The sequence below is a fragment of the Melanotaenia boesemani genome, chromosome 14, assembly GCF_017639745.1.
Source record: "Melanotaenia boesemani isolate fMelBoe1 chromosome 14, fMelBoe1.pri, whole genome shotgun sequence".
Taxonomy (NCBI): domain Eukaryota; kingdom Metazoa; phylum Chordata; class Actinopteri; order Atheriniformes; family Melanotaeniidae; genus Melanotaenia; species Melanotaenia boesemani.
The window spans coordinates 14,008,975-14,021,822 of record NC_055695.1 but is presented as its reverse complement, the minus strand read 5'-3'; the positions used below and the strand labels follow the sequence as shown (position 1 = coordinate 14,021,822).

General features: G+C 38.2%; 1 protein-coding gene across 1 annotated transcript in view; it reads right to left on the bottom strand.

Moving 5' to 3' along the window:
* Positions 1–12,848, bottom strand: part of ptprsa (protein tyrosine phosphatase receptor type Sa) — a 127,374-nt gene that overhangs the window by 23,483 nt on the left and 91,043 nt on the right. The window contains exons 22-26 of the mRNA XM_042005806.1: positions 12,637–12,800; positions 11,221–11,232; positions 10,814–10,929; positions 5,659–5,706; positions 2,031–2,128 (exon numbers count right to left, since the gene is read on the bottom strand). Coding sequence (XP_041861740.1) covers positions 2,031–2,128; positions 5,659–5,706; positions 10,814–10,929; positions 11,221–11,232; positions 12,637–12,800 — 438 coding nt within the window. The remainder of the gene's footprint in view (positions 1–2,030; positions 2,129–5,658; positions 5,707–10,813; positions 10,930–11,220; positions 11,233–12,636; positions 12,801–12,848) is intronic.

The following is a 12,848-nucleotide window of genomic DNA, read 5'->3' as shown; positions in this document are numbered from 1 at the left end:
AGCAACGAGATTCTTCCTCTGTTTTAGCATCACCTATTTTCTTTTCTCGCTGTCCGCTATTTTTCTGTCCCCATTTTCCTTATCTTGATCTCCTCATCTTCAAAGCCTTCCACTTTTTTTGTTCCTCTTTTTATCCTGTTCTTCATCTCCCCTCTTCTCTCTGATGTTTACACCATCTTTCTATTTAACAGTCCTCCACCTACTCTCTTGCCATCTTCCCTTGCTTTCTAGATTATCTTTAGGCTTGCTGTGTTATGTATTTGCGTGTGTGCATATGAAGATTGAGGTCACATTCCTGAAACATTTCTTATTTTAAAATGTAAAATCCACATCTGTGTATATTTCATTAATAATTTAACAAACCAAGCAACAAAACAAATATGGCAAATATCAAATACTAATTCTAGAGGTGCAGCTGCCTCTAAAAATGGTCTAAAAACCATCTAAAAATTATTATCATAGTAATTTCTCACTGTTCCTTATGACTTAAGAGCCAGGGCTTGTATTTTCTGGTGTAGCTCCCGACTTCTTGGTAGCAGAGAAGTATCTTCAGTATCATCAGGTGAAGCACAGTTGCCTTTTCATTGCTATTTGTGCATCAGATTATCTCCTCCTCATCTCCATTCGCCTGCTGTGTTGTCCTGCTCTCTCTCCTCACACCGAGTCCTCATCATTAACCATGCCTCTCCACCTCATCTCTCTCCTCTCCTTACTCTTCCCTCCATTTCTCCCTCCTCCCTCACATCCCGCCTGGCTAAAAACCAATCAGTCAAAGCTCTGTAAAGCTACGCTTGGCAAGCAGGGGCGCCGGGACCAGAAGCCATTCATCAAGAAAATAACAAAATTAAAATTACACTTCTCTATTTAATTTGGTCATCTCTTTTTTCGAAGGGGGGTGGGGGGGGTGGGGGGGGGGTGCAGGCGGACAGAGAGAAAAAGAAAGACATGAGCTCGTAGTTTAAGACTCTCTTCTGAAGCCAAGTAATTAGAAGTTGTAGCGTCAACTTTGGCATCACGTCTCTCGTCTCATTGGATGGAACAAGCTTTTGGGTTAGGTATACAGCCTGGATGTGGATTTATGAATAATAGATACCCCAGAAATACTGGATTGCTATGAGAAGTCATTATCCACCAACATCCACCAGCAGGCATGATGACGGCAATCTATGCTGGCGAACCCACTTCCTACCTTAGGCTGGCTTGCAGCGCGGCGACAGGCTCGGTGATTTAGGGATGGCGAGTGGGGCATATTGCTTGTATGCAAACGAGAGCTGATTCAGCGCTCCTGATTTCTAATCAACTCTGGTGTCATTTATAACCGCTGCAGTCTCACAGCTCAGACAGCTCAGTTAGCCTCTCTCTCTCTCTCTACACATACACACTCAAAGCTTGGCTGCCAGTGTGGAGCTCTGCGGAACAAAACAGCCTATATCTCTATTTTAGGAGAAAGAAAATCTTTAGTCTAAGTTCATTGAAGTGTGTGAAGAATTTTAAACCACTTATTTATCCCCTTATTCAGGGAGTCATATATATATATGTGTGTATATATATATATATATATATATATATATATATATTCTTTTTTTTTATTTTTTAAAGAAAATGTTCAAGATGGCTCAGCCTCCAATCGTTTTCTGGTCTCCCTCTGTTTTTCCTTTACTTGGTATTGTAACGTTGACTTTTTTTTTTTTATTCAAATGAACATTAAACTTCTGTTCTCCATATCTCACATGTACCAGATGCGTCATACTACAATGACGCTTCTATTTAACCAAAAATGATAGGAAAATGCATTTGGCTGTTCAAAAATTTTACATGATTGAACTCAGTAATTGTTTTGCATTACTATGTTGAGGAAATAGACAGATAAGAACATTTGATATGTATTCATTGCTATGTACAGCCAACAAACAGGACTACAAGACATGAAAGGAAAAAAAATATGGCTACACAACATAATCGTAGAGACTCCCTTGTCGTTTTCCAGTGAAATCAATACTCTTCACCCTTTGAACCTTGGGCCGACTCACCTCATATTCCTGGGAGAGTTTGAGGTTGTCGTTAGCCTTGAGAAGTTCTGTGTGTTCAGCCAGCTCTGAGATAGGGATAGGAGGATGATTCATCATACCTGTTCGCCAGAAAATAGACACAGAAATTCCACACAGGAGAAGAAAGGAAAAACAGTTCATTAATACAGTGGAGGGGAATTGGGCTTAAAACTTTTAAATCACACACATGTAATGGTGAGGATTTCTCGTGTACACAACAAAGAAAGTTGGGTTTTAGTGATGGGGAAGCTTGAGCACAACATGATAAACGTCAAACATAAAAGTGCGTTGACTTGTGATGTTACAGTTTCTTGAGTGGACCAGGCCAGAGCTCAAAAAATATTAAGTTTTGACAAATAAGAGCTAATAGATAATTTTTCCAAAGAAGCTACACCCACAGAGAAAAATGCATTAATTTAGTCAAAAATCTGGCTGCTGATGGATAAATGGGCAAACAGAAACATGGAGACTGTAGCCAATTATGGCTCAAACATAGCTTGGGGAATTAGTTTAAAATGACACAAGATGAAAAATAGAAGTTTTTTTTTATGGAGAGATCAAAGACAAGAAACACCAGAGACATTTTTTACTCTTTCAATCAGTGGAACGCACATGTTAACAAAAATCCTTTGTACTCTAAAGAAAATCAAAGGTAATATCTGCTTTCAGTATATCTGCTGCCAACAAAAGCAGAAAATTCAACACCGATCACTCGTCGGTCCGATAAAACTTTACAGCAAATAAAAGCAGAGACAGAGTTAAATGAGTTTTACATTTGTAATTAATATATAGCACAAAGAATGTTATTAAATTTTTTAATATAAAATATGTATGAAATATGTTCTGATATAAATTTGACCTGATATAATTAATGTATGGCAACCATTTATTTTCTAATCGAGCCCTGACCTGGGGGCTTGCGGGAGGGGATGTGAGAGGGAGGGGATCATACGTTTAGAAATGTGAGTGATGTTGAGTGACACGGTGAGCTGCTCCATTCCAGCCAGCATGTGCAGAGCAAACAATATATCCTTTCCTTCATCTGATGGTTCCCTCAAACCAGTGAAAGTGCCAAGATAAATATCCCTTACCTTTCAGAATCAAACATAAACATTCTCAGTTACATTTCCAATATGCACTTCTTCCAAATCCTGGAATGAGCTCTCCCAAGTACAAGCCTTTCACTTTTTTCTCACCCTGTGGGTGTACTCTTCTATTCACTGAATATTGTGTTGCTTCTGCCATAATATTATCAGCACTGCTGTGCACTCCAGTCACTAATCCATTTAGTAGCATAATGCTGAGGCCATGTAATGGAATATGGAACAACCATGGATTGTGGCTCTGTCCTAGCATACAGCCCAGCAATACATAACACTTTTATATTTGTAGTTAGAGGCCTCTTTCTTGTTGAGTACTGAGGTCAAAAGTCAACAAATCCCTGACATCCCCTCACAAATAGTTACCCTGGCTTAATTGGCCATGCAAATCGGCATAATCACATTAAGCATCCTTAATTTTCCTTCTCTGACGGTGCTTAATATCCTTGCAATGTCACAGAGGGTCAACCGTGTTTTGGTTGCTTTTGTTGCACTTAAGAGGAGCCCAATTCTGTACTGACAGTCTTCATTAGTGACGGTAATTTATTTTACACACAGGGAACAATACACAGCTCAATTACATGAGGATTACAAAGCATACTGTATATGAGATGAATGGAGATGACACTGGATGCCATGTCATCATCTGGACATGAACGGACATATCGTATTAACACTTTACTTGACAAGAGTTGTAGCACACACACTTTTGCCCTTCTTTATGGAACATTTAAATGATTAAAGGCTTAGACAAATTGGTTTTCTCTGTTTGTACAGCCTATTTAGAAGCTTTGCTTTTCATATCTTGATTTCAAAATCACCTCGTAAAGTAATATCAGGGCTCTTATATCTATACTTGAGTTTGTAAATGTGCAAACAAAGCCTGCAGATGGCAGTGGCACCTCTTCAGGCTGAGACATGGGCTTGAAGGGAAAGTGGAAAAATTAAGTTAAATTCAGTTGTCAGGTTTTTCTGGCCTCAAATTCAAAGGGAAAAGGTTTTAAAAACCATGAGTGGAACAAGTAAATGTGTATGCAAATGAGGGGTCCATATTTCTATGTGAGAGAGCAGGAGCAGAAAGTTTGAGGATCAAATAATGTTTGAGTAGCTTTTATGTGCCACTTCATATTTTTCCATGACAACAAAAACTCCCTTAGTTTATTTTAGTATGTCTATTGTCTATATTACTGTCTATATGTAGAAGTAGTATCAGACTGGAAGTGTTTATATATATAGCATCCATTATACACTACCAGTGGAACAGGCTGTTATCTATTGTCTGTAAGTTCGAAGGGTTTTATAAACCTCCATACACCCTAAACTGGTAGGAGATTTAATATGTTTTGTCCAGTATTTTTAAACTAGAATATGAACTGACTTAGTTCCATTTACCATCTAAATACATCTATTTCTCTATATATTAGCTGTTAGAGCTATAAAGTCAAATGATTTAAGGCATCTAACTTCTATTTAATTCCTCACTTACACACTGAAAGTAGACTGACGCAAAGAAAAGAAAAATAAAAGTTTCTTAAAATATACCGTAGCTGAGCAAAGTCAACCAAAGACAGTGTTGTTATTCTCTACCCAAAATCCAACACTCTCATCCTTGTCTTTAACACACAACCCTCCCCCACATTGCACATTTTTCCTAAGCATGCTTCCATTTTTTCGCTGCAATCAACATGATCAGTGAACACTGAAAAACAAACTAGCATCTAATTACACATTTCCAATCTTCCCATCCGCAGTCGATGTGCCTGAGAAATAAAATGATTCTTTTTGATAAGCCAAGCCAGTTTCTCCAAAAGCCTATTTCTGATGTTGCATATTTCCATATAAAAGGGAAGAAGTCTGTCTGCGGGTAAGCAACGAAAATAAAGGGGAGACAGAGGAAAACCAGAACTATGCTTTTCTCTCGGATGACTCTTTTGGGTGGAGAGGAAGGTGATCTAATGTCGAGTCATTGTTTTGTGCTGCTTTAATTAATTCTACTCGTTATCTCTGAGCACAGAAAAGACCCCGTTGGTTCAGAATGGAAAAATGGAGCAGTGGTGGTGAAAGAGAAGGAAGAAGAAGAGAGAACAACAAGAACAAGGAACTGAGAAAGAGTAGTAACACATATTGTACTCTTGAAAAAAAAGAAAAAACTTTCAAAGCATCTATACATCAGCAGTAGTGATTATACATGTTATTTATGCATGGTGGATTAATGCACAGCCAACAGCCCAAGTGAATATTGTGACTGGCATCCAATTAAAGAAAAAAACAATTAAAACAATTTTTAAAAAGCCCAGTGTACTGATAGAAACCAACATAATTTGTGCTTAAATATTGCTGCATCATGTGAAAAAACAAATAAAATAAGTGCAAGTTATGTATTTGGAGAATGAGGCAAGCAGATCTAAAGAAAAAGACACACACACACACACACACACACATACATAAAAGAAAATATATATATATAAAAAGAAAGCTGGAGCACAAATTCTAAATGCATAGAGACTAACTTTCATAGTCAAAATCTGCTTCACTCTGAGGACTGCTTAGACCAGAATCTGTAAAGAACAGCAAACATAGGAGACAATGGTTTCAAAAAGCTATTATGCAACAGAACAGGATATGAAAAAAAGAAAATATAAAATGTACAAAGTAATAAATGGTCATGAAGTAAAAGCATAAAGGCAATATTACAATTCTCTGACACTAAAAGATTACACTTGGTTAATCTAGGACTTCACCAGGGTGGTCAGAATGGCAGATATTGTTTGTGCAGATATGAGTCAGAAACATTTTTAGAGTTGACCAGACCTACTCTTCAACCAGCTAATACTAGTGCAACACACAGACTTGTTGGTCATGGTTTTGAGCCTATGACTCCCCCCTCCATATCAACAGTTATAGAGATGAGGGATAAGAAAATTGATTTGCTACGTCTGAGCTCTGCAGAGGACTGCAAAAGAGACAGGAAAGGGGGAAACCAGCTTATGTTTGCTGGTGAAACTAACTCTGAAAGGTTTCTTTGTCTGTAGCTTGGTGCTGAGGCACTGAGTGAAAGGTGTGGAAAAGTGTCAGCATTCTTTGCTGACAGCTGTGGAGCCAGAGATGACGGGCGTCAGAGCTCAGAAGAGTGTGGTGATGGCTCAAACTCTTATCTTCTCTCGAGGAGAGGTCCTCTGAGGCCACAACTAGTGGGTGTTATATCCGGGTAGAGCTGGGTCTTTCCAGCTGTTTAAGGGCTCGAGTGACTACATTAGCTGGACACGTGGCTGAGAGATTAAGTTCAGTTGGATGTTGCCGTCAACGGTTAAAACTGAAATCAACATGGTTGCCTGACATCAAATATTATACTTTGCTCCTGGTATATGAAATTTGTGAAAATTAAAGGTAAATAAAACATTATTCGAGGGCAAAAGTAAGAAAAAAAAAAGCATAAAAAATTTCTGTCTCCTTTCCAGATATCATATTTTTTTTTCTCCAATGCAACAACAAGGTTGATAAGTCACATTTTCATTAAAAAATGGTATGCTGGTGACAGTCCTGTGATTTAGGTGAATTTACCTTTCATATACATCTAAAGACATCATACGAGCAGCTTCAAGCGAAAGCAAAGGGATGAAGACATTGAACATCCCCCTCACCCTAATTGATTTGTGACAATGACTAATTAAGCCTAGCGGGTGGTGCTCTGATCCCCTGTCTCCACATGTCATTCATCACAACAGGGAGGAGGTTCAGGCACGTCGGATTCTGTTTATGAGTAGTGTGTGCGAATCGACAGAACTGTGAGTAGGAGGGTATGGCTGTTATAGCTGCTGCTGTAATTTGCACTAACATGTAGGTTGCTGATACATGCGAGCGACTGGCTGCTATCTGTGAGATTTTCAAGAGAACAAAGCAGTCTGCAAGAAAATGTCTGAATTGTATGCCTGGAAAGTATTTTTTCTGTCAGAATTGAAGGGGTGTGAAGAGCTGCTTTATTTGTAAGTTAAAAAGAAGAGAAACAGAAACAGAGAGAAGAAAATAAAAAGTTATCGCAAATGCATTGGAAAGTATTCACTTTACCTCTTTAATATGGAACACTTAATAAGGATGCAGATTCTTATAAAAGCCAGAATCTTTACACTGATCATACCAAGATAGTTTGTGTGTTTTCAAAATTTATTTATGGGAATTTTAGTCAATTCATTGCTGTTTAATTGATAAGAGAATATATTAACTGATAAAAGCACCTGAATTGCTGCAGCAACTGATTACACCAGCAGGTGGACCTACTAATTGTTTTGTGAACCCTGCACAGTTTCCTGCTACTATCTACATTAGAAAAATGGAAGCTGCCTGGCTCTGCTTACAGACAGTGTGTGTTTTGCAGATAAACTTTGCAGCAGAAAACACGTTAAACATTTATTGGTGGAAAATGTTTACTACTGGAATCTCAACGGAGAGTTGAAGCTAAGCGCAGCATTCCTAACATTACAAGCAGCCGTACGGTGATTGCACGCCTCAAACAACAAACATATTTTAGCTGTAGTAAATGAAGAAATGATTTCCTGGGCTGATCAAATGTGCTGGGATATCAGTGGACACAAGGTTTAAGTCTTCCGAAATTCCTATAAAACTACTGTTCCTAAAAATATATTGAGAGAGAGAGGTTATGACATGATTGGTGTATTTATTTGCAGAGAGAAAGCTTTTAGATAGTTTTTTGTTGTTGTTTGTTTCTTCTTGTTTTGCTGTGTTCAGGAGTTTTTCTGCGGTATAAGATGAAAAAGAAATTTTTATTTGCCAGTACTATAAAACAAAGAATCAACCTCCACATTTTACCCATCGGAAAATGTGAACACAGCAAGCACAACAAGAAACTTGACGGGCACCCAAAACAGTGAACAGCTTTAGTTACAGCTCACTGGAAACAACTCCGGTGTTCTGTGCCGTCCTCGAGGGGACATCAGCTGCAACTGAAAGTTAATGTGGACCGTGATGATCATTTACTAGAGAAAGGGCCAAGTTTAAAAGGCTGTGTTCTCTTAGAGTATGCTGATATTCTACATTCTGTGCCATTAATGAAAGTTATTTCATCCCATACCACGTATGAATACTGATCCTTGTTAAAGCAATTTGAGCCAGAATCACTGCAAAGAAACAAGAGTAAATTATTGATTATAGGTTAACCAGTTTGTTAACTGCATAGAGAGGGAGAGAAAGTGAATAAAATGGTAGAGAAAGTGGGTAAATGGACAGAGCTGTGTTAAGATAGGGAGCAGATATCCACTGAGTTGTGCTGCTTCATTACTTTGGACCCATTTGCCAATTAAACCCTCGGCAACAAGGAAGATAATGACAAAACTAGACACACTCTCTGCCCCACGGAGAGTTTCAGAATGTCAATGTGAGGGCGTCACATTACATATGGGCTTCACAGTACAAATACAAATGCGCGCACATGCAAACAAAGCCCATACTTCCAAACACTGGAAACAAAGTCAAAAACATATTTTATGTTCGTCATCACTAGGGGTCACTGAGCACACATGGCCGATGTGGCATATGCTCCGATAGATTGGAGAAGCCTTGGATAACTGCACAGGGAGTTTGCTCATTTGAACAATGGTCGCTATTAGCTGATGGGTATGTTCACAAATGCTCACCGGCCCGCCTAATTGGGCTAAAATGTCCATTCAAATTAAATTCCCAGGGTGCGGAGATAACAACAGCACCCAATTCCGCAGAACAACGGCAGGGCTGCTGAATGAGAACACTTGTCATATATAAAGAGAAGTCTCTGCATGTAATGGTGAATGTTATATATAAGGTAGCAACAGATTGTAAAATGATTTTTGTAATTACTAAAGCAAGATAACTGTGGGCAAGGTGAAAAGAATAGGAAGGGAGAGCAAGCAGAAATGGTCATTGTATGATAATGGAATCACTTATGGGGCTACTATCATCATAAATATGGGGACAGTGAAATGAAGATCTATGTGTCCATAACATATCTACTCTCTGATGCAAAGAAACTCTTGTGTTTTTGTTTCTGTTTGTTTTTTTTTTCCCCCAAGAAACAAAATAAGGCAACATGCAGGGGCTACCAAAGAAGCTGAAGAGAAATACTCTATTTTTGAGATCTGAGTCTTGTCACGGTGCAGAAACTGGCCGTGGATGACAGATGGATGAAAGACAACTAGGGCAGGAGACAGAAATCTGTTGGGCAAGAAAATAAAAAATAAATAAACAAAAAAGAAGAAAAATAGGTTGGATGCAATTTTTTTTTCCCACTTCTGCAATATTTACTTCCTTTTTTTATGCAGGTGTGCTGTAACAGGTAAGAAAAATGCCATTTCAGTGAGGGTACATGTTTCTCAAAAAGCAGTCTATGTCAAATGTTTGGTAACAGATTAACCCACTCTGAAACGTCGACCTCTAAAAAGATGAGGTTTCATATAAATACAAAAAGAGTGGTTTAAAATTCAAGAGTGATTTGATGCTATAGCAGAAAGTTTATAAACCAAGATGTTTAGTTAGAGATAACTCTACAGGCTGCTGTCGGGTTGGCTCAGGACTACAAGTTTTCACAACTAGAATGATGGCATGCAAATCCACAAGAATTTTCTGGCCTGTAACTGATGGATAGAAACTGAATGCACTGAATCCAAAAAAACACAAGAAGCAAACTTGATTCAACTGTGGCTATGATGAAACACAACAAACTACAGATGCCAATGTAGCCAAATCCCAGGAGGCTTGACAGCAGAAAGGCAGACCGACAGACAAACGGGTCTGCAGGAGAAGCTTGTCAGACAAGCTTCAGCTGTTGAAGCCTTAGAGAATGTGTGCAGGATGTAATGTGCTCTGTTGCTAACACCAGACTTTAGCTTGGATGAACATCAGAAAGCAAGAAAGAAAGCAAGCAAGAAAGAAAGCTAGAAAGAAAGACAAAAATGAAGTATGTAAACCCAGGAGAAGAAAAGGATTTGTTTCCAGTCCAACAACAGACATCATTTCTAACCATTTGTAATTCATCAATGGTTAATTGTTACACGGGTACATGGCAAACGGATAAATGGCCTGCAGGCAGATATGAAGCCAAACAATGTTCAACAAAATGACATGAGTGCATTCAATGGGCATAAACACTGCAGCATATATGTAACAATGTGTAGCCTTATGCGTGTGTCACTTGCACAGGTAAATACTTTTAAAACACATTACTTCTATTTAATGTTTTATCTTACATGCATGAAAGGCTCTTGCTTTAAATGAATAATTTGGTGTCAATAGGGACAGTGAGATTATATATAGCTAGTAACTATACTACTGCTAATTTCCATTCACTTGTGTTTTTTTTTAGAAGAAATTGAATTACATTAGGCCCGGAAAGTCCAGAGTATCTTAAATTCTTTCAAAGTTATGATATAAAAAGGATGAAAAAGATAGCAGATCTGAAATACAATACAGTCTGTTAAAGCCACATCAAGCTCCTTTACAGTTTCCATTATGGTTTAAGTAACTTTAAAAAAAAAAAAAAAAGTAAATAAATAAATACTACAACTTTGCCTCCTTTCCTATTAAACACTATAGCTTGGGTATACTTATATAATGGCATTCATAGCTTTATAATACAGTTGCTTTTTATCAACTTAACATAGACGTGGATTTTTCTTTTACCTGGAGTTTGGAAGTTGATGCGTCTCATCTCTACAGGGTCTGTAGGGTGGTGGGGAGTAATATCTGCATTGTTGAGCAGGCATTTTGTGCGGGGCTCTGACTCTTTTCTTTTGCGGCTGAAGAATAAGACAAAGAGTACAAAGAGGGACAGACGTACAACAACACAAAAAAACAGAATACATTTTGAGTAATTAATCCAAAAAAACATTTTACCACCTTCATTTATAAATGAACAAAAACTCAGCAGGCCAAAAATACTGAAAATGCCATCAAATCAAGAACTCAAGCTGTGAGCTCCTTCACCCCTGAAGAATGAACAACTTTGGCTTTTTAAATATATTTTTTTAATTGAATATTTTTATGCCCTCTTGCAAAACGCTGTGAATCTAAATAAGACTATACCTTACCTGTCTGGTTTGCTGTTCCCAGAGAATGCAATAGGTGCCAAATAAATATATAAAGATGGTAAAAACACAACACACAAGGAGAAAGGGGAGAGGGAGAGGCAAGAAGAGAGATAAATCAATAGAGAGCAGTTTAAAATTCACAGGGGTCACTGGTGGGCTCGCAAAAGGCGAGATAATGCTCATCAGCATTTGGAGGAGGCGTGTGCATGTGTGTGTGTGTGCATGTACGTGAGTGAGAATGAGTGAGTATTCAATGAAATGTGCAAGTAAGAGCATGCATTTATTAATACATGTGTGTGTTTATGTGTGTGCATGAGGTACAGATATAGATAGGGAAAGGGGAATGTCAGGGCCAAGGGCAGACCCAGGAAACACTATTCACCAGGGAGAGACGGGGGGTGGGGGGTGGGCAGGAGATGGGAAAGTGAGGTTGAGAGAACGAGAAGAAAGAAAAAAGAGAGATCCAAGGAGAGATGTTACTCTCCCTAACCACCAAGACGGAGGTAAGGCAAGGTCAGACAGCAAGGGATTATCTGACAGTCGCTCACACTGGCCCTTACCACCTTTAGATGATACAGAGTTCTCTCCTGGTATTTAGGTGCTGCCTCTTACCTAACTGTAAAACAAGTTTTCTTTTTTTTTTTCTATTTGTTTTTTTGCTTTTAAAATGCTCATTGGGCTTTCAAGAAAAACCACTAAGTAGTGAAATCCTTTCAATTAAAAGATATTATTGATTCCAGGAACAAGTAAGTAACTCATTGTTTCAGTGATTAATAGATTTCATTTGATATCAAAATGATTAGAAGATTGGTGGTAGTACTACTTACTGTACTTAACCTCAACAAATCTCATCTCTTCTTTCTCCAACCAGCTCACTTACCACAACCTCCTTTTTTTCCCCACAACAAGGCTGCTTTCATATTTACATGCAAAAACATTATTGGGTGTTTGAATGTCATGCTGTAATGAATACAAAATATGACCCTGTTTCAGCATGCATCTTCTCATGCAATTATCTCCCAGTGACCCCATTCCCCAAGTTATTAATACTGGTTCAACATCAAATGACTATCAACTCTTGTCAGGTTGGTGAATGAGAGTAAAACAAAATGATTTTAAAGCACATTTATGCTAATACCCTAAAAATACCCCAAAAAACAACATGAGCTGCAGCTATATTTGCAGGCACATAACTGAGTGGATTCCATCCACTGTCTTTCTAAACGATAGGGTCACACAGCAACAAGGCTGGGAAGACATGCAGTTAAATCTCTTTCCAGAGAAATTCCTAAACTGGCAACCCATTCAAAATATAAATGATCAAAAAAAAAAAAAATCATTTGATGTTGAACAGTTTTTTTTGTTTTTTGTTTTTTTTTATTTTGGTTTTAACAAAGTGTTCTAAAGCCAACTCACTTTTTGTAGAGAAGAATGGCAATGACAATGCAGATTATGAAGACAACAGCCAGGACAGGGCCAACCACCCATATCAGTCCATCACCAGTTTCTACTGGCAAAGGGTCCACCACCAAATCGGGAGTCTTCACAGTGTCGGTGTAAGGACTGGTTGCAAACATTCTCTGAAAAGGAAAAAACATACAGGCATTTGTAGCAGATACATAAGAAGT